The sequence below is a fragment of the Cottoperca gobio genome, chromosome 11 (assembly GCF_900634415.1).
Source record: "Cottoperca gobio chromosome 11, fCotGob3.1, whole genome shotgun sequence".
Taxonomy (NCBI): Eukaryota; Metazoa; Chordata; class Actinopteri; order Perciformes; family Bovichtidae; genus Cottoperca; species Cottoperca gobio.
This window is the reverse complement of record NC_041365.1, coordinates 9,404,572-9,427,618: the sequence shown is the minus strand read 5'-3', so window position 1 is coordinate 9,427,618 and position 23,047 is coordinate 9,404,572. Positions and strand designations below refer to the sequence as shown.

The 23,047-nt window shown below is 39.5% G+C and overlaps 1 protein-coding gene across 3 annotated transcripts; it reads right to left on the bottom strand.

Annotated features, from left to right (window-relative positions):
- Nucleotides 1-1,733: 1,733 nt before the first annotated feature.
- On the bottom strand, nt 1,734-23,041 carry LOC115016119 (TBC1 domain family member 20). Of its 3 annotated transcripts, none has more exons than XM_029443787.1 (10): nt 22,829-23,041; nt 21,637-21,691; nt 20,502-20,632; nt 19,883-19,963; nt 19,033-19,219; nt 18,546-18,647; nt 16,340-16,481; nt 15,219-15,403; nt 13,839-13,948; nt 1,734-1,875 (listed from the first exon to the last, which is right to left on the bottom strand). In XM_029443787.1, exons 1-10 carry the CDS (start codon nt 22,896-22,898, stop codon nt 1,802-1,804), a joined length of 1,137 nt encoding a protein of 378 aa, XP_029299647.1. In that variant the 5' UTR covers nt 22,899-23,041; the 3' UTR covers nt 1,734-1,801. The 3 variants fall into 3 exon arrangements, with proteins under 3 accessions (XP_029299647.1, XP_029299646.1, XP_029299648.1); XM_029443786.1 differs by lacking the exon at nt 1,734-1,875 and adding an exon at nt 8,612-12,930; XM_029443788.1 differs by lacking the exon at nt 1,734-1,875 and adding an exon at nt 12,958-13,035.
- Between the last annotated feature and the right edge of the window lie 6 nt (nt 23,042-23,047).

The following is a 23,047-nucleotide window of genomic DNA, read 5'->3' as shown; positions in this document are numbered from 1 at the left end:
AGTGTTTCTGTTCTGCCCTGGAGCAGAATAAAGGACGAGGCTCGAAGCATCATGGTGTAATGCAGCTACATGGCCAATGTAGCATAACTACTGAACCAAGAGATTAGATTTGGAGCTACTCTCTCACAAAACACATTATTTGTTTTGTGGTCTGGCTGAATGTTGTTTATAAAAGGAGTGACATTCTTGAAATAGGAAGAACCCAAAGGGTTTTTGGATTGTGTTTAAAAGACTACAACCCTTTGCTTGTTCATCAGGAGCAGTGAGTAACTTTCAGCTCTTAGCCTTGACATGACTCCTCTCTATGCCTCTTTTAATAGATGAATATTTAGCGATTATGAGTCCTCCATCCTAAAGTGCCACACTGTGGTCAGCCATTAGATGTCTAATGGAGCGTGGACCTCATTTTTTAAAGTTTAGGAAGTAGATCTAAGCTCTCATCTCCATGTTGGCAGGAAAGGTGTAATTTGTTCACCTTTTCTAGGGTTATTTCCATGTTAACCAAGCAGTGCTGTCCTTAAACAGACGATAAGAGCTGCATGCAACTATGATTATGTGATTATGAAGTAGACAGTGCGCACTCTCGACTCTCAGCAAACAGCTGCAACTTCAGTTAAAGGACAACACAAGTTTGTTGGAGTTTGGCCCATTATTGACTATACTCAGTATTTATTCAGAATCCAAATCAGGTTTATAGCCAAGTAGTTTTTCACATACAAGCCTTAGTGTTCGTTGCATAACAATAAACATAGTAAGAGAAAATAAAAAATAAATAAAAGCAATTCAAGAAACTTAAATATGGAATAGTACAATAAAAATATGAAGAAATACTATAAAGAATACATACAATATCTCTGTCTTAAGATAAAAGAGTTGTACAGTTTGTGGAGAAATGTGCAAAATATTGACCATGGAATAAGCAAAAGTTCACAGTATGAGTACACATCACTTAACTCACCTGCGATCTACCTATGCAGATAATTAGGGTTTCACTTGCCACCATGCCAATACAATGAAGGTGAATGCAATTTAGTTTGTTGTGCTCACAGCCACAGTGCAGCAGCATCTCCTTCCAGAAACAGCATTCTCTGGATAATCCACAAATAACAAACAAACAGATTTATAGGCTCTTTTTCCTCTGTAGAGAGCAGTGGCACTGAAAATTGTTCACAGAGAGTTCTGTGGATTATCCAGAGTAGATGGGATTTTGTTATTGGAATTTATTAATGGTTTTTTTAAATACTCTGAGCATCAACACTAAATTTCATTCCCCTCAACTTTACTGGGTAGAGACAGAAATCTCAGAGACAGATCTGAAAGTCTGGGCAAATAAAAGCAAAACTATCTGCATGGATAGATACGACAGCAGGTCGGGGATAAACTGTTTTTGTCACAAACCACGGCACGAAAAAACTCAAGACCCAAAATACACGACTCAACAAAGTGTCTGCCGTTCAAACAAAAAGATCTTTTAATACAAAGTTTACCCATTAACAACAACCATACACTTGACTAGCTTAATAAGACGAACTGGCACAAGACAAGGGGAGACAGGACTATTTATACATGAGGTAAGGGGACACAGGTGACAACAATCAGGGGCGGGGCAGATGATCACAGAAGCGGGAAAACACACAAAAGGAAGGAAGTTAAGTGACCTGGAACGAGAGGGAAAGGTGAGTTTCAAAACAAAACAGGAAGTGCAAGACGACACTAGACAAGAGTGACGGTAACTTAACATAACGTGACCTGAGAGACACTGAACATGAACTAACCTATAACATAAATACATGACATAACATTAAATAATCTGACGGGACATGACAGTTTTTTGTGTAAATTGTGTGTAAAATATGACACAAGGATTCTGCGAGCCTACAAAAAGAAAAGAGAAGCTTTTAGATTGTGTGTGCTGTTTTTTATTGTACAGCCTGTTGATTCTTTAAAATCATTCATCATTAGTGAAGAAAAGTACAATGAAAATCTTTAAGAGGGAGCAATAACTTTGCATTAAAGCCAATTCAACGTTTGTCAATTGTTCCTATTGTACCTATATGTATCAAGTCTGGTATGTAAATGACATACCATCATCAACCTTATCAGCAACAGTACAATTACTTACATTTAGAACGACGCTCATCACCTGTAATGTTTTATCATCTTTAATGAAGTGCATAACAAAACTACCTGTATCTCTCCAGATATCTGTCAACATACTCCTAAAATCTTTTCAGTGATCCTTGGGCTGAACAGAAATTAGTGTGAAGAACTGAAAACGACAAACATGCAACAAGCAAGTCCATTCTGGATGTAATCAAACTGCAACTACAGTACGGCACAGCTTCACTATTTCACACACACACACACACACACACACACACACACACACACACACACACACACACACACACACACACACACACACACACACACACACACACACACACACACACACACACACCTCCACCATGACAGTTGCATTAGAATGAATGAGAATCTCTAAACCAATCACTTTATAGCTTTATGGATCATCTGTCAGCTCAGCCATTAGACTGCCAACTTCTTGACATTTACCAACAAATTCATATTTCTCACTACACACCCACACTTGGATGCACACGCACTCAAATACACAGAAAAAAGACGTACACTCAGTCACCCTGTTGTTCCTCTCTGTGGTAGAAGTACACCCACAAACACCCACGCAGACACACACTCAACGCTTGTTGACATTTGCCAGCTCTACACATTTTTCTGCCAGGCATTTTCAAATGAAGGACATGAGATAGATCCCTGTGACTTAAGACAGATTGATCCGTTCCCACAATAAAACTTGTTTCACAGCTTCTGAAGATGTGCTTCTAGCGGCATGCACACACTTGACACAGACAGATCCAATTTGAGCGTAACATTTACTCTCCGTCTCTTGTTAGCCTCTTCTCTGTAGTGTGTGTGTGTGTGTGTGTGTGTGTGTGTGTGTGTGTGTGTGTGTGTGTGTGTGTGTGTGTGTGTGTGTGTGTGTGTGTGTGTGTAAATTACATTATGTGAGGTTGATAGAGTGGATGAAGGCCGAGCAGGCCCAAACCACTGAGAGCTAGTTTGAAAGATTAACAAGACATCACGACTTAGTTATGACACATCTTAAATTAGTCAGCGGAGAAAAGGAAAGAAACTTTTAATCAAATGCCAAAATCAGTAAGCAAAGATCAGCTGCTATGAAGAACATGAAACCAGTCGGAAAATAACTTGTTCATACAACAAGCCATCGAGCTGGAAAATGCCCTTGTGAACCTAGTGTTTCTTTAACACATTAGTGAGAAGTGTGTAAATATTTCCCAGGGGAATCTAAACCTTTGTAGAATGTTCATTGTTGCAACACAGAGATGGACGACACCCAGAGTGGCTGTTAAACAATAAGACAAGCGATACTCTCAACAAATCCCAAGAAAAAAAACTAAAAGCAACAATGAATTGATCCAAAACTTGATACATCTTGTTCCTCTGTGTCATAGAGCTTCATTGTTGTCCAACAACTATTAAAACAGTGAGCCACACTGCACTGGCTGACACATTCATTTATTATAACATGAACACACACTGTAGTTTATAGAGCACAAATCCGCAGCTGAAAAAAACTAAAACAAATGCATTATTTACTCATTTGCTAATAACTAAAGTTCCCAGGTGCTTTAGGAAATTACTGAGCCAAAAGATGAAGATATACTCTCTCAGATGTTGGACAACACCTCATTGACTGTCTTTGAGTGCATCTTGCACACACACACACACACACACACACACACACACACACACACACACACACACAAGGATGCACATGCATGCGTGCACGGGTGAGCGATACACACTCCTATCAAACACTATTCCACTGATTGATGGGTGGTGGTAACACGCCAAGATATGCAGCAATGTGCCAGCAAAGAGGTTGGAAAGAGAAGACTGCAAAACTAGCAAACATGGATTTAAATAATGCTGGATTTAAAACACTTAAAAACTTATGTTTGTGAATGCTTGAGAAAGAAAATGCAATAAACATATAATGCATTTTTGTGAGAAACACTGAATGTCATGTTTTGTTTGTTTACAAGAAAACCTCACGCAGCACATTTAAATATTTTCTATACTTTTTCCCAACATCAAGATCTAAATCCTTCCTCACATTGCTCGGAATAACATTTTGGTGGAGGAATACTGAATTTACAGTAACGCTGGCCTAATTTTATATGTTTTATTTCTGGAATCAATTTTAAATACCCTCTATGTCCTCAATAGTAGCTACTCAGCCCTGGCTACATTCAAAGGTAAGGAGAGAAACTAGGGTAAGGGTTGAATTCTTGGTGGAAGAGTTCAATAAAAAGGATACAGAAAGGATAGTGTCAGAACAACAAATGTGAGGAATGTGGAGAAAATGTTGTTTTTTCATCAGACTTCATCAGACTTGATGAAAGGATCTTTTCACCACTTTACAACTGTTCAAACAGCACTTCTAAAGGAGCTGGAATCGAACCGGCGACATTGCGGTTATGTGACATCTCACATACCATTTTTATGTCAAAATAGATTTTAGCAGCAGAAAAAACACAAAAGTCATGAAATCGGCTACCAAGGCACCCCAGGGCGCTTAAACTTAGAGAGTGAAACTACCTCAACCTGCTCAGAGAGACACAAGACTCGACGGGGCTCTTCCTAATTCCTCTGGTGTCCTTGGGAACAGGGGCGAGGTCAGCAGAGGTTGGGACCAATGGGAGCCGGGACCGAGAGGACGAGAGGTCATGTGTGAAAGGCACACTGACACCCACCAAACGCACATACAGTAATGAGTATTAGGTTTTAAAGAGCTGTATGGACCATCCCTGGTTTAGGCTAATGAGGCCCCGGGGTTATCAGAGATTCACAGTAACATGGCAGTCTGAGCTTTGTTACAGGGTGAATTATGACCCATTCAACTTCAAACGCTTCACTTTGCACAATCACCTGCTGGATTCTTCTGATACCTTTATCTCTGATTTATTACGACTTTGGTCTTACTTTAGCATTTTTGGCCATTGATTTAGTTCCACAACTCACTATCTGCTAAAGTATTTTAATATTTATATTTTGATATTTATATATACTATTCTTTTTAGCCATGCTAGCAACGTGGCTCAAGAGATGGTGGTGTTGGTCTGTTGGACTGAAATATCTCAACAACTATTGACGCTTCCACTTTACTTTTCTTTTTTTTGTCTATGCTGTTACTATCTTACATTAAATTCATAACAGGCAGCCGAGGAAAGGATACTTAGGAAAAAGAGAGCACTGGTACTGAATCAGTGCCTGGTATTGGCGAATAATCTGAAACTGTATCAAGGGAGAAAAAGTTGGATCAATGACTTCCCTGCAGATCTCAGCAAATCCTTTGGTAAGTACAATTTTATCTTGATGGCCAAAAGCACAAATGAGACGTACTTTTAGAGAATGTAATGCCAACACTTTCATCTACGACTGCTCAGCCATTACTTGTTACGTAAAAAGATTTATGTGTAATTTGACTTTGTTTTTGACCCATCAGTCAGCGTCTGAATCTAACAGCACATACCTGTACATCTCATTCCCACCAGTGTTCAAGGTAAAATGGGAGGTTGCTCCATTTGAAATGTTCAGACACAATGTCATAGCATGTACGGCCACACATCTAACAGTGGACTGTCACACTGCTGGATGTTCACGCACGCATCTACTGTACAAGGTTGCTGTAAAGGTGTAAAGTCACATCAGCATGCAGGGACATGCTGCACGTGTGTTGCCTGTAAAGCACTTTGGGACATGTTCTCTGATCCATGACAGAGTGAAGGGCTGAGTGGGAGGGAGGGATAGAGCAAGAGGGTCTGCAGACAAAGAGTTTGTGTGTGGTTTGCATGTGTGTTTCTCACAAATGTGTTGCAATTGTGATGAATGCAACTTCATATTTATTGAGATTTTTTCCTCAGGTGTTGATGGAAAGCAAAAGAAAAGCCCTGATTGAATTTCAAACTTAAATCCATCAGGTGGATAGAAGCATGACTTCAAATTAATGATAATTTGTCTGCCATTTACCATATGAATTAAAAACTAATTATGATATGTCAAATATGTCAGTGTTTGGCCAAGTGGCCTAAAGATTTTGTCAAATGTTAGGGAAGATATTAATAGCATTACAATTATAATCACGGAGCCAGGGAAGGGGGGTAATATTTCAAGAAACAAGTTGTACAGTTACGAGAAATAAAGAATATAGATATTCTCTAAGATTAAAACGTTTTTTTTTCCGTAACTTTGCCACTTTTATCACAGAGGACATCCAAGTATATACTACCCCCCCTACCTTGGCTCTGGAATTTTAAAAAAGTATCTACAATGGCCCTAATACATCGTTGTACATATTTGATTGATTGTAGTGATTGGAAAGATTCCCATGTTTACGACTTGTGAACATTCATGTCAGCGGAAAAGTCAAGTCAGTTGTATAATTGTACGGGTTTGTCGTGTGAGAGTTAAGTAATACTGTCAATTCACAATATATCTGTGTATCAAATTAAATGTGTGTATAATTATCTTGAGTGATGGAGCTCCACTGACGTGAGGCATCCATGTTTGTTTGGTGTTCAGGCACTTCCATAATATTAAGGACCAAGTCAGATACAGTAGAGTATCCCAGTGATAATTACATGCTTGGTGCTAACGTGAAGACTGTTTACAAGTTGTTAACTGGTAATTACCATAACTTATGTACATAGTACCAAAATATTTTATCACAGATATGAGTTTCCAAGAAGCTCCCTTTCCTGTATTTCTTGAGGAGCAAAAGGGATATTAATTAATGTGATAAATTTAAGTTATTCAGTTTTTGGCTTTAGTGTATACTGTGATCATCCCAGATGTGACTTTTCTCAAGATAATTACTACATTGACTTGTATGCATTTTTTAAACATTACCATGTAGTCTATTAATTAAAGGTTTGGCAAAGTTCCAGGGCTCCAAACCACAGGGACGAGATCAACTCAATCAATTAAAAAAGAAACACAAAACCGGCAACATGGAGCTTATTTTGTTTGTACATCGGAGTCCAATGAATGAATTTAAATAAAAGTCTGCAGTGAAAGTCGAGGTGCTGCTGCTTCTGTTATTGGTGGCACTGAGGTTGTGTGAGTGCCCGTGTGTGTGCATGTGTGCGTGTCACCAGGGAAAAACAAAACCATCAGACAGACCCCTGGAGCAGCTGTTGTCCCCAGCGTGCCCAATGTTTCACACACACACACATATGCAGTATTTTGTTCTGTTTGCACATACTCACACATACATGCAGTACTTTTTTTTACCAAAATCCACTCTGTTTCTTTTGTATTTTCAATTGTGTGCTCTAAACTAAAGTACAGACAAACAAACGCTGGCACAGAGATTGTTGCTGGGCTTATGCAACCTCGCAGAAAGCCTGAATCAAAGGTTTAATTCACTAACAAATGTAAAAATCTTCAGTGATGTTTAGGTTGAGTGTCGACATGGATATTCAAAGAAAAGCGTGTGTCAAATGTGTGTGTGTTGAAGGATCGCGGCCATCATTTAGTGTTGAAATTAGGGCTATAACATCTCCAGACAGCTCCGTGCATAATTTCAAACCATCCCTTCTCTACATCTGCTCTCAACTCTGATTGACCCACACTCACCTCCACTAGAGCTCATTAGAAATCCTCAAGGGACTGCGCTTAAAGACGTGTTCTTGAGGACCTCGGCTACCTCTCAGTTGCCTCAAACACGTCCACCAGATGTCTTTTCCTACAGTATAACTCTTTCCCTCTTCTAATCCCTCGCTCCTCTTTAACCCTTGCCTTTCTGCCTCACCTCATGTCTCTGATTTGCTGTATCTCTACTCGTCTCCCTGGAGGTCAGACAGATGTGAAGCCTTGTCCTCCACAGACGCACATGCACACGCGCACACACACACACACACAGTTCTGACCTCATTTCTCCACGGAGGCCAGTTTAACGGCACCTATGAAAAGACAACAGCTGTACAGTACAAATAGACACAAAGGAAGACGGGGATGTCCTTGTTTTTTGTGTGACAAAAACAGGGGATGACTTTTTCAAGCATTAGGGCTTCAATTAAAAACAATTTTCAGATTTGATCATCTTTTTTTTCCATAAAATGTTATATTCCTAATTTTCCAGAGCTCAAAGTGATGTATTCAAATGTCTTGTTTTGTCCGACTAACAGTCTTAAGCCCAAAGATATTTAGTTTACAATCATAGAAGAATAAGAAGAAAAAACATCTTCACATTTAAGAAGATACAACCAGAGAATAAATGAAAGTTTTTGCTTTATTAATTAATTAATTAATTATCTAAATACCTGTTAATTAACTTTCTGTTTCAGCTCTAAAATGCATAACTGTGTGTAAATCATCCGAAACCCGAAGTGTGCTCATAATCAAAGCCAGAGTTGAAACTAGAAACATTAGGCTCATCCAAGTATCTGTTTAAGCAGGTTTGTTCAGTTAAAGTGAACATTGAGTTGAGGTTTTTTTTGCTATCGTTTCCCAGGTCAGAAAAGAACTTTGACATTGTAACCAGAAGTGTTTTCTTTATCATTTATTCACCGTTTACCTCATATACAAAAACAGCTTTATGTCAATGTCATAGTTATGTCTCTTTGCAACCGCAGTTTAAGTACAAGGTGCAAAGAACCTAAAATGTCATGATATGAAAAGCATGCATTAAAATGCCCAGAGAAATAATACATACATACACAAAGTAAGGGCTTACATTATTTTCTCTAAAAGCATTTGGTACGATTATGTCATTTGGGATATTCCTGGACTTGAGGGGAGGACAAGAGCAGTCACGAGAGGCTCGACACAAACTCACAGAGTTCAAATTCAGGCTGTTCATCACACAACAGTGAACTCATAATTTACCCTAAAATTCAAGTTATTTTGATGTACAGGAAGTGTGTTTTTGGTTTTAATTGAAAGAGTAGCTGTGAAATCACATCCACTGCATCCATTTATTGAAATAACTCCTATTCCTTTATTTCTCATTTTATGTAATTTTAGTTTGTTCAAATTCATTTGATGAATAATTCAACAGCAGCAAAATTAGTATTTGTTTTGAATGTCTGTGTTTCAAAAGATGCTTCACTCGATTCATAATCAACATTAAAAACAGAGCAGATTTGTCCAAATTATAGAAAGGATTGGATTAATCATCTATGGGAATTTGTTTTTCCATTTTTTGGCAGAATGGATAGGTGGAGTGCAAAGTAGTCTCAAAATATTTGCAGATGTGGGCTGATATCAAGTGAGACACAAAGATAATACATGAAACTAAAAAGCATTGATTAAATGTGAAATATTATCAACAGAGCTAATAAAAGTAAATCACTGCACTATAGTCAGATTAAATTATTTATCTTCTATTTTCTATGTAAACTTTTTGACTGTTACAGCCCTATACCTCTTTGTTTGTTTTGGGTCTTCAGCATCCATCTTATTTTTATTTTTTTACATCTCGGTTGGTTTCATTCAAACCAAGTAACATGCTTCAATCATTTCTCATGTAAGGCCTCTGTCAGACTGAGACCAGTGCAGGTGTAGGTGTAGGTGTTTGAGTGTGAATGTGAATGTGAGAAGGAGAAAAAAAAGACAAGGAGAAAGTGTCTTAAGCACGCCAAGAGCCAGGGGCAGGAATTAAATCCTCATTATGATCTGGCACCAACACCGCTCTCTCCCTGTATGAGTGTGTGTACTGTATGTGTGTGTAGGTCTGCATGGCACTAATAATACAACTGCACAGTAGCATCTTGACTTGTGTTTGAACATCACAGACCCTGGTCAAAGGATTGTTCCCTGCATATTTATGTCATAGGCAGCCAATCAACTGTAAGCAAATATTACATGCAAAAACTGCTATTATAATGAAACTGTTTCATGTCAATGCGGACCATGCACCATCACCTTTAAAACATATAAACCCTCAAATTGATTGCGGATTACAAACCTCAATAATCTGTTTACTGGCCACATGTTCATTTTAAATACACATTTATAAAATAAATAAGTAAATGTAACCATTACATAAATAGCTAATCAGATTGTTGCTCTTAAAATAAATAATTAAGACTGTTGGCAGTTAATGTGGCGGTACCTTGAGCACAAAATAATAAGAAAAAAAACACACAAGATGCCCAGCGATTTAAAAAGAAACTGACCTGTGACTAAAGCTAACGTTTTCCATCTCTCTCTCTCTCTCACACACACACACACACACACACACACACACACACACACACACACACACACACATTGCATTTAATCAAATCGGACACGCACACATGATGTTTTACATGATGCAAGCTTGTCAGACTGACGAGAGAAACATGCAAAGGCTACTCGAACAACCACCACAGCATACTGACGGACTCGATGTCTGAATCCTAACTGGCTTGCAGGCCCACCGACTACCTGAGTTTATCAATTGGTTTATTGACCCTCTAATAAAATGCCTGATTACTACTTGATAGAGTGATCGATTAATTGGTTTGTTAACTACTCAGCTCTGTAATCCTAGAAATGTGACTTTCTCTCTTAGTACTATGATTTTGTACACGACAAAGCACACACCAGTTGAATTCATGTGCTACAGAGCAAATAAAATCAACAGGTTCAAATTTACATCCAATCCGACATACACGTATAACTGATGGTGGAGGAAGAGGAGGAAGAGGAGGAATGAGAGTGTTGTGACTCCGCTGAAGTTGTGTTAACAGATGGAACTCGGCAACATGCTAGTAAAAGCCGATAAATATTTCAGAATATAAGTCGACACACAGAGCATGCATTGCTGTTTGGAGAAGCCCCGTGCCGTGTACATATGTATGCAACTCAGTTTGAAACAGCCTCTATTATTAATATTCAGTTTTCAGGCACTGAAACTCAAAGAAAATATTTGCTTTATTAATATCTACAGGGTGTGTGATGCAGGTACTTAACCTCTTCCAATAATTGAGAAATAAAAAGACAATTTCTTCTTGTTAAATGCATATGTTAAAATAATCACAGTAGCTTAAAAAAAGCGAAATAGAAATGTGATGTTCTGTTGACGGCTGCTCAGGGTGGATGTTGGCGCAAACCTGCTAAATATTTGAAGAATGTACAAGTACTTGTGTCTTCCCCTTCACAACACAACAGCCAGAAAACTGCAACAGTAAATATAAAAATAACATATTAAAAAAATATGTATTTCAATACGTCCTGCAAAATGCATCTGCCGTAGGCCCACTGCTTGCATTGAGTACAGCGTGCTAAACGTGTGTAATGTTCACATTTTTGGGGCAGCAACAACTCGTTTTGTGTGTCAATCTCTACTGTAAATGTAACTTGCTGACACCTAGAGCAAAGTCATTAATACTCGTGGCTCACAGGAAAGAACTCTCCCTCCATCTTTGCCTCTTTTCTCTTCCGCTCTCCTTTTTTTTTTGCTCATAACTGGAAGCTTTCAGCAGAAAACACCGCCCTTTAATAATTTGTATTCATGTGTCATCGTGCTAGCTATGGGCACTTTTCAGATATGGCTGCAGATCCAACAAGCGCACTAAAACACCATCAACAGAAAGGCAATAAAACAAGCATGAAAGTCTAAAAATGAGTCAGCAAAAGAGTCAGCGAACGCACAAAAACACATGTAAAATGTTACACTGCTGGTACCGTGTGAGCAACAGCCTAAAAAAAACAAGATATGTTAAATGTCTCACATGCATTTATGGATAATGAGACAATGAGCACAAACATGTAAAAGCCCCCCAGCCCTCGAACATAGGAGCAACCCACCCGAACGGAGAGAGAGATATATGTCTCTTTGTAGTTGTTTTTCATCCCTTTGTGATTGTTTTGCATCTTTAAGTGGCCATTTTGCATCCCTTTGTAGCCATTTTACATCTCTTGGTAGTCATTTTACATCTCTTTGTAGTCATTTTTCATCTCTTTGTAGTCATTTTGCATCTCTTTGTAGTCATTTTACATCTCTTTACGGTCGGTTTAAGTCTCTTTGCGGTCGTGTTGCATCTTTATGTGGTCATTTCAAGTCTGTGCAGTTGTTTTGTCTTTTAGTCATCTCTTTTTATATCTTTGTGGTCTATTTTTAGTCTTTTGGCATCTCTTTATGGTTGTACTGAATCATTTTGATTTCGATTCACACCCTTTGCTGTAATCTTGTGTTTATTGTCATTGTTCTGTGTCTCTTTGGGTTTTTTGCATCTCCTTTTTGGTTGTTTTGTGGTCGTTTTCTGTCTCTTTTTCAAAAAGAAATGTCACTTCACACAGAGGCCCTGGCCCATGGGCCAAAGAGGTCGGAGGGCCCGGTAGGCTCTTTAAGTTATCCATGCATGCTCACATGCGGTATAAAGTCTGGGATACCCGCTCAAACGCATACAACTCACATTCACCCGCTCGCACACATGCACACACATCCCGAGGCTGCCTGGTGGTCGACATATGTTCATTGTGGTTGAGTAGCAACAACCTGTTTGGCACCAAGATAACTGACCTCCTCCTGCTTTTACCAACGTTTCCTCTACGCAGCTTGAAGCTTCAAGGCTTCATCGTCTCTGTTTGTGTATGTAATTTTGTTCATTGTTAATCCATCTGAAGAGCAGATGTGTGTCTGCTGTCCCCATATGTCAGTTTGTGTCTAACAGTTTAAATCACCCCGGCCAGGTCAGAACAGTTGCAGTAACACCTCAGGTCCCCAGTCCATAGCTGTCTGAGCCACGGCGAACACGGCCGCCCCGAGCGTAGCAGACAGCCCCCACACTGCCATCTTCACCATCCTGTTCCCCTTCCCCCACATCTGGCCTCGGTCTCGGGGCAAAGCTGCTTCCAGACCTGAGTGTTGAGAGGCTACGAGCACAGAACAAGGAGGAGGGGTCAGACTGTGGGGAGCGGAGACATGGAGAGGTCAAGAGGATTCGTAATGATGAAAGCTGAACCATAAGGAGGATCAAGCTGCACTTTGTGGTTGGAAAACAAAAAGGGGGGCAAGGGTTCAAACACAAGGAGTAGAGACAAAGAAGGTTCAAAAGTATTAACCAACAATTCCTGCTCCACGATCTTTGCTAACCAGTACTCTCACTTTAATTCACTAGAGGCATAATTAGTTATACACTTTAAGTTTAATTTCCCTAACATTCAACATTTAGACAGCGGGTCGTCTCTTACTGACTCCCATTCATTGTCTGCCACAGTGAAATCAGGAGGTGCTCTTTCTGTCCGTTACGCACTTAATCTTGGATGCTGCTAATTGAATTTTGATGAAACTGCAGGGAATGATGTGCATCAATTTTAATATTACATTGTTTGGCCTGAGGGGAATGTTAAAGCATATTTTTGATTGCCTGTACATCACAGGCAATATGTCAGGCGCCACTGATCAGATTTTCACAAAACCGACGGGAGTAAAGCATCTCTTTGTTCTGTTCTGGCATATTTAAATTTGCACTTGATTGGTCTGATGGGTGTACTACATCATTTGTTTATTTGTTATTGATTGGCCCAAAGGGGGGCTGCGTTTGGGGGGGTGACATATTTATTGCCTCGTTCTGAAGAGTTGTGTTCCTGTAAGAAACCAAAAAATGTGAAGAACTGTGGATCCATCAAACGATTTAGATGTTTTAAATGTTTTGTTCTGACAGTCGATATAAATTTCCTTAAACTACAAAGAGTATTCAACAAGAGTTCACTTTTACTTCACTCTTCTGAGCGGCTGCAGTTCTTCCTCAGAGTGATGAGATTACAGTTACTATTTTTACCTTGTCTGGAGGTGGTGGAGCCCTGGGCCTTGGTGAGGCGTTGGAGAACAGAGTCAGGCCTCTGGTGGAGGGTGGCAAACTGAAACGCCTGGAAGGTGCTGATGGACAGACTGGAGAAAGAAAAAAGAGGAAGAGAAGAATGGAAAGAAGGAGAGTTAGTCGGTGATGGAGAGCAGAGTCAGGTCTTAGGTGAAGCAAGGGCAGCTGGAATGACAGGAAGCTATTGATTGAAGGATCAACTGATGGATAGAGACAGGTGGGGGGAAATGTGACAGACCATTTAAGATCTGCTAACTCAGTAGCTCTGGTCTATAGGAAGCTATGGGATTAATGGATTATGGGACATCTTTCAGTCAAGGCCTTGTGTCAGTGATGTCACTTCCTCCTGAACAATGGCTGTAAGTAACACTGAAGGACAAAGAGAGGGAGACTGGTGGAGGGACTATTCCACTGAGAGAAAGTGTAGTTGTGTATCTGCTGTAATGTTTAAAAAAAATAAGAAGTGGACAAATGTTCACATGCGTGGTTACACACACGCACACAGGCACACACACAGGCACACACACACACACACACACACACACCACCCCCTCTTGGTTACTGAGGGAATCACATTACACTGAAATACACTGCCTCAAAATATTTTTATGTGGTAAACTTTTGTATTTTTGTCACATGTTCTGATGAAATTATTGTGCACTAAGTCAACTAATTAATTAAATTATTGACAGAACACACAGATAACAATAATGGCAATTGAATAATCGTTTAAGTTTGCAGATTCTTTTGCTGATTTTCTCTGATCAAGTCATTTGAAGATAATTATTTTAAATGTTATGACTTTTTGTGGACTAATTGGTTGATTAATTGCTCATAATTAAAAACCTCAGTAGGGAATGAATGAATATTTTGCTAGATATGGACAAAGTATTTGGAGTGGTTTTGCATTATGAACCCTCTTTCTTTGCTCCTGGGTCATTGAAGTCAAGATGCAATTGTTGACACTTCTGGCAGACTGTACAATAACCTTGCATATAAGAATATCTTAATGTCATGGATAAATGACAACCTTCATACTAAAGTAAACTGGCATAAAATAATAATGGAGGCTTTTACTCTTCAAAAGGGTGAAGATATGGACTCCATGTCTCCAATCCAGCAGTAGCTGACACTAGCAAGTTTTCTCATTGACTCATTATGCCACCCCCCTTCAGTACCTTGCTTATAATACTGTAATGGTAATGCCCCTTTGTCATCTAAGCTTTTATTATTATATCGTACAGCTTTTTTTATTTATTTTGTCTAACTGTAACTATTATTCATGCTGATTATGCACACCAATGTTGTGCTGAGCTTTAGTTTTGATTCTTGTCCCCTCACCTCTTGCGAGACTGCAGTGCTGCCTGCTTTGCCAGTAGAGATGGAGGATACTGGTCGAACAGGTCCTGGGCCTGGCCAATCAGAAGTTCGTATGGGAGGTCCTGGGGGATGCGGGAGAGGAGGTGGTGGACCATGGCCATGTCGCACTCTGTCTTCTTCACCTCCTTCTCTCTGTGCAACACAATCTGAGGAGGAGAGGAGAGGAGGGGTTAAAGGTTGTTTTGTTTTTTAACCCTGAAGCTGTGCACTCTGGTTAACTCTGGAATCAGATTCTACATACTAGGTATCTTCAGTGATACTAGTGAGGCAGAATGAGCGCTCAGCAGATGAAGAGTTAACCCCCCCATGCTGTGCGCTGTACTCAGCCTTGGAGGAAACATGAACTACATTCTGCTTTGTTGTTTCACACTTCAAACATAAATCTTCCTCTGCCCAGCCCCTACACACACACACACACACACAGACACACACACACAGACACACAAATCACAAAAAAACAAAACATCCTCAACTGCAAAATGTGCATAATCGTACAAACTAATCAACATGCAAAAAGTCCTATTCACACACAAATAAACATCTAACAACAGGAAGCATGCACACACAGAAAAGTAAACAATTTCCACAAACACACATGCAAACATATACTGTATGTTCCAGAAGTGAAACAACAGTTGGTGTGAGCACCCAGAGGAACACGTTTCAAAACAAGAGAAAGAAAGTCACTAATATAAAAATGCTTTTCCTTCGCTATCTTTCCTTCTTCATCAAACATCAGTCGGCAGCTCCCCTTGTCATTCTGTTTCCTGATGCAGTCCTCGTCTTGTTCCCTCTCTTTCCCCTTTTATCTCTCCCTCTGTACCCCTCTTTTACTCTCTCACTCTCATCTGTTCGTTAGAAGGTATCTAATTAACTAGTCCAGTGACTTCACAGTGCTCTGTCTCACTGTGTGCATGAGGATATGAGTTAGTGGGAGTGTGTGGCAGCATATATATATATATATATATATATATATATATATATATATATATATATATATATGTGTGAGCAATCTGGATATTACTGACAAAACAAAGTCGCTGCTTCTTGTTCATTTCCTGTTTACCTCCATGCCTTCTTACCGTAGCGGCGAGGTAGATGGGCATCAGTGGGTGTGAGGCCAGGAAGAAGTCGTAGAGTCTCATGGTGTGTTTGAAGTCTGACAGCACGTGGCCGTACCATGTGATGAGCCAGGACAGTGCGAAGATGGTTCCCACCTCCGCTCTAAAAGAAAAGGTGAATATATAAAGAGATGTAAACATAAGCAAACAGGGAAACACACAGGTAATAATTACAGATCACAGATTAACCAGGTAAGCCTAACTGAGACTAACAATCTCTTTCTCCAGCGGGTCCTGGCCAAGATAAGTGGCGGTAACAAACACAAAATATCTTACAAGAGCAGAATTAAATATAAATGCATCAATAAAATCACCAAATACTTTTTGTAGTATGAATAAGATGAAAACATATGGGCGGATTATACTGCTTTCCTATCTTCTAGGCAGCTAGTGGTTTCATCACATCACAATCCATCACAAAGCGCAAGTCTGTCTTGATTTTCATACTGTAATCGAAATGAATGAAAACCAATAGCTGCGTGAAAGGCAGAAAATCATTTTGAAAACTAATGGTGCACCCAGTGGTGTGCAGTACTATACAGTCATTCTTAGGCAGTGGGATAAAATTCTGACAAGAGAAAGAATTTTAAAAATAAATACTGGTCTCAGCAGAGAGTCTGAGATACACTGACTTCCCATATACTCGACAGTGTTTTAGTGAGAAACTTCCCAAGAAACGGCTACATTTTTTAACGGTTCAAACATGTCTTTAATAAGGTTTTCCCTTAAAAATGTATAGCCCCCAAGCTGAACCTGAGATAACCCTAATGACATCACTTTGGTTATTTTCACAGACTTGACTAAGCACCTCCAGAGGCACCGCAGACATCATACAGCATGAGTAGTGCTTCCCTTGATTCGTAAACTGATTTAAATAGGCTGACTTAATCCGAGGGTCATGAAACATTAGTTTGCAGGATTTTTCTCATGACCACAGACATTTCTAAAGAATTAGCCCCATGAATTTTTTTAGAAAAAAACAATTTATTTACCTTCACATACTGTTTATAACTGTCTTTCATACTGTCTTTCTTTGTTGTGCACAGACATAAATAGGTAGTTATTTTTGAAAGAGTCTCAAGTAAATTGGATACTCTTAGAGGTTGTTGATAAATATTAGATAGGAACATTCAGGGAGGAAGAAGGATGAGTACAAGGGGAAGGGAGGAGTGACAAGTGAAAAGAAGTAGGTGGGAGTGATGGACAGGGGGAGGGGTAAAGAGAGGGAGCAAAGGGCAGGGAGCATGTGTGATGAGAGGGACATAAAAAGAGACACAATGAAGTAGAAAGATAAAAAGGAGGCAGAGATAAGAAGGCAGGTAAGGGGAAGTGGAAGTGCTCACAAAAAAAGAGTGTTCCAAACTTTGAAGTCGGGTGTTGTTTGTTTTTCTGCAAGTGCAATGTCTTGTTTTTGTGCTTTTTCTGTTTGTGTGAGATTGTGTGTGAGCAGAAGGGTCATTTGCAAATATGGAGGTTGCCAACACAGCATCAATTATGAACAGGCAACAAGACAGCAAAGGTACTGTAGACATACACAGGCAAGCACACACACACACACACACACACACACACACACACACACACACACACACACACACACACACCCTAACATATCAAAATACCTTTGAAGACAATTCATCCCAGTATCCCAGTCCTCAATACACACCCCAACATTGAACTACAGTAATTGCTTGTATCGTAAAATGCTTTGTTGTTCTTCTTTCAATAAACTGCAAAAAGATCATGAATCATTTTTTAGCTAATGTGGTGCAAATCTTGATGGGACAGAAAAGCTACTGAAACAGCTGTTAGACCATCTGACACGAGAACTCCCCAATGAGACCACTACTGATGCATTCTCAATTGAGTTTTAATTAAAAAAAACCAAGCAGTCGACTCTTTGTTTCTCTGTGAAGCTCACAGGTAAATGTAACACTTTTATGCCCTCTAGTGGTTGTTACTTACATTACATTATGTCCAAAGTGAGTTACAAATACAAGTGCTGAATACTTTATGTTTTAAGAAATTAAACATAATAGCAACAGCACATTTTAAAACAGTACGTGTGTGTGTGTGTGTGTGTGTGTGTGTGTGTGTGTGTGTGTGTGTGTGTGTGTGTGTGTGTGTGTGTGTGTGTGCGTGTGTGTGTGTGTGTGTGTGCGTTTACCTAATCATGAAGTCATGTAGTTCTTCATCAACCTGTTCCAATATAGGCATCAGGTAGTTCAAAATGTGTTTAGTGCTGTCCATGGTAGGATCCATGAAATCCCTACAGACAGAGAAAACAGACAGAAGTTATATAAATATTACTGCTAGTTCATTTGTATTATAGTTAGTTAATTGAAACCAGAGGGAAAAAAAGTTTTGTGTTTAAAGTTAGAATTTAGAATATTTTCATTTACATAAATGTCTGTAAAGTCATTATCACCGATGAGGTACCACAATGGTGGTTGAGCCTATGGCCGAATAAAAAAAGAAAAGAGATACGACTACAGACTGCAAATCCCAAAAAAAGGAAACTAATTCGACGTCACACAGGCGACGCACTGTTTGGATCTCTGTGAAGTGACATCCTAAAACACAAATGCAATTATCGCTTATCACCAAAGAGAACGAAACGGAGATCTTCAAAAATTTTACTTAAAAAGTACAACCTGAGATGGTGATTGGACAGAGTGTCCAGCATGGCGAGGGCCATCCGCTCCCCAACTACCAGCAGCAGAGTGACGGCCACATCGTGGTAGCCTTGGTAGTAATGGAGCTGAGGGGTGCGTTTCAAAACCTCCAGTATGATGTCAGTCATCTGCTCCTGAAGCACGGCTCTCTCCGCGGCTGGCATACCTGAGGGAGAGCCAAGGATCATGAATAAATAAAAAACACACCCAAAAATAAAACCTGGAAAATGCTTGTGATTGTCATTGTAGTGAATAGTTCAACACAAGTTATCTGACCATGTCTGAAAGCTTATGTTATGCAGTTTTACACAACACGGCTCAGTGGTGGTATAAAAAGGCAAACATTTTATTTATTTTTCATTTATTTCATTCATTAAAGTCTCATTGAGATTAAAATCTATTTTCCAAGAGAGACCTGAGAATAAGAACATGTGCAGAAAACATCAAGTTTAACTTCCCAAAACATTATTTAGTTAGTTTTTCCAAAGAATGTGTTGCTTCATCCTGTCCTGAACTGACAGCCCAGTTAGATAAGACATTTTTCTCTGTTGTTTTCCCAACTTTGTGATTTTGGCTGACAACACAGGCGTCTTGTGACATAAGAATTTTCCCTGTTGCAGCTTTTACTCAGTTCATTAATTATTAAGCCTTGCCAGATATCTGCATGTTGCTCTAAGTACGGTGGTATAGTTTGATAAAAGGCACTGTGTGCAGTGCTGCTATCTTTAGAGATAAAACACCCCGCACGCACGCACGCACACGCACAACACACACACGCACAACACATACACACACACACAGACACAGACACACACACACACACACACACCTTTAGGGAACCGCTTCATGGACCTCCTGACATCCAGGACTACTTGGTTGTAGTCCTTGTGTTTCTCCCTCACATCTCGACCTACAACAGAAGAAATGTTAGTATTGTTGTTGTCAGTATCGAGGGCTTAAGGAATGAGTGCATACCTGGAAATTAGTTTTGTGCTTTTTCTTCTAGTGCCCTCGTCTCAAGGTCAATAGGTTTTTTGAATGGGTTTTTGGTTAAGTGCATGATATAAGGTCTGTGTTTATATGTCAGTAAATACACCACTTGTGAATATTGAAGCTTTTACGTGTCTTTAAAAAGGTGTTTGCTGACAAACAATAACCGGAAGTTGTGATGGGGCATTAAACGTCATCGCGCCAAACACGGAAACTCATCCGCTCACTAGTCTGCAGTTATCTTAGTGGTGGTGGTGAAGTCATGCGACCGTGGTGAAGTTTGTTTACAGACTCCAATGGAAAAATCCCATTGGCTTTTTGTTGAGGGAACCAGTGCGATGCTAACTTCCAGGTTGGCCTACAACATATGTGATCCCTGCAGCACTCCATTAGTAATAGTAACAGTATTATGTAGCATACATCAACCAAGGAAATATTAATATCAATCAATCACTAACCAGGTTTATATGGTAGATCGTACACATTAATGTTCAGCAGTTTGGGCCAGACTTTCCTCCTCAGTTCATCAGTGAGCAGCCCTCCTTTACTGGCTGCTGCTCTCCTCAGGGTTTCAATGTCCACTGGATCACTGTGCATCAAAAGTCAGAATTGGACATTGTTTAGTGTGATGCATTACTTTAAAGTCTGCTCACACAGGAAACTTTAATTTATTTTTTTTGTGTTAACAAGCCAAGTCCTCTAAAACTATTTTCTCAAAACAAGTGATAATCAGTTATTGGCTCTAAATAATATCAATTGTGTCCATTACAAACAAACTTACTTCATGTATAAAGTGTCAGTCTCTTGTTTCTAGTAATGCTGCGTATATGTATAAGAAACAAAGCAGGATATGACACTACATCACTTGTTTAATGTATGTTGATGCAGCCCAGAGCTAGCTTAAAACATAGCCGGTATAAAATTCTTATTACAGCGACAGTCAGATTCCATTCATTTGTCAATCGTTTTTTTCACTTCACGTCTGCCAGACACTGTGACACCATGATGTATGTCCACATGTCTAAGTTGAATGGACAAAGAAAACTGTTTTGCGAAACTTGAATTTACGAAATCAGCCTACTCAGTTCTGCATCAGCTTTCCTGTGCCATTTCCCCATCAAGTCCCACATGCCTCCTGACACTAATGTCTTCATGATCCTCGTCACACTATTCCACTGGGCACATGAAATCAGCTTAGCAGGGAGTGATGAAGGTCACTCTCTACAGATAGATGCATATCATCTAAAGGGAGGGGCATTCCCACCTGGGATAACACATCATGTGGCCCATTGCTCTGGTGCTAATGGAGGCAGTTTGTACAATGGAAACTCTCAAAACGTTTTAGACTTCTAGAAATACAGGCATATCAAGGCAGATTTGAAGGAAAATCTATTGTGGGGTGAGAACCTTGAATATGTGGCAACTCAGACACAAGGGTCATATTTGTAGCAAGATAGCTCATTTGTAGCAGTTTCAAACTCCTGGGAGGGAAAATGAATTAATGTCTCATCCTGGATGCCATTCAAGGAAGAAAAAGAATAAAGAAAAAGCTTCCTTAACAAGCAAACCGTTTCAGATAATTATTATTTTAACCTGATCAAAGCCTGATGGATCTCAGCCAGCTTCTGTTTCCTCCCACAATCTGGTTCTGTAAAAGAGAGACAGGGATGAGGAGGAAAAGAGAGAGAGAAAATACAGGGTGAGAGAAGAAGGGATGGGGGGAGGTGTGACAGAGGGAGAAATATTTGAGAAAGAAAAGGGCAAACAGATAAAAAGAAGGAAAGAGACACATAATAGTAGAAAAGAAAGGAGAGGGGAAAGGATGAGGGATACAAGGACATAAAGATGAGAGTGGAAGATAAAGGAGAATAGACATCGAGGGAGAAGAGAGATCACGTTGCAGTTATAAACAGAGGCTTGCAATCATATGCATTAAAAACACACATACAAAAACAGTTAATAGATTTTTTGTAATACATTAACGTTAAAGTGTCACTGCTTTATTAAACATTTGAGGTATGCCTTTTACAAGGATATTTGCAATTTTAGTAGAACATTGTTGTTTTCTGCTGAACATAATTTGCAGACAGAAAAAGGCGTTTCCTTTCCTTATTAATACCCTATTGGCTGATTCTTTTGACTAACACCATTTAGTGTCTTTCATGCCAACAATGCCATTTTAATGATCATAGTGAGTCACACATTTGAGCATAGTTAAGTGCAATGCAGTGAGCTTAGATCAAATTCAAAATAAGGCATAAGTGTTTGAATGACTTGAAGGGTTGAACCAAAATCCAGTGTTGGTTGATGAATGAAAAAGCAGATAGCAGTTTGTATGTCTGTTTATTTTTATTGTGTTGCAGTAAATAATGACATAATCATGTCCATGTTCTTCTGTCTGGCTAATTGTCCAAGTTGGATGACAGGCTGCCACGCAAGCACCACTGGCAAACAAGTTGCTAATGTTTACATTGACGAAATTGTAAACAAAAGGACAACTGACGGTTAGATGCGGGTTAGGACAACCGCGGACAACTCGTGATTCGTGTCCTGTAGTTTGTGTAAACTGGCTGAAGTTAAAGTATTAAGTTCACTGGCATTTCTCCACATCGATAGGACAGGTCAAGTTACTGTATGTAGGTTACACGTACAGTAGATCGATTTAGTTAAATATACAGACTGATTTTAATGTTAGAACTAGCTGTGTGCTCCTAGTCTGCATGTATGTCTTTATTAAACAGGTTTATGAAACACTACCTAGCTAACGATCTGTTGGTTGGTTTACCTCTCGTGACAGATCCATTCCCATTCACCCCAACTCCTGCGTTTTGTTTCTTCCTTTTGAGCCTTTTCATCCCTTTAAAAGCTGAATACCTAATGAAGAAGTATATGTCGTGTCATAGACAAATTATAGGTCCCTAAACAGGTAAAACCACTGTCGGTATTTAGCTATACGTAAACGTTTCTCTCAACAGCTGTCCCTCAAAGAATCAACCTAACGCAG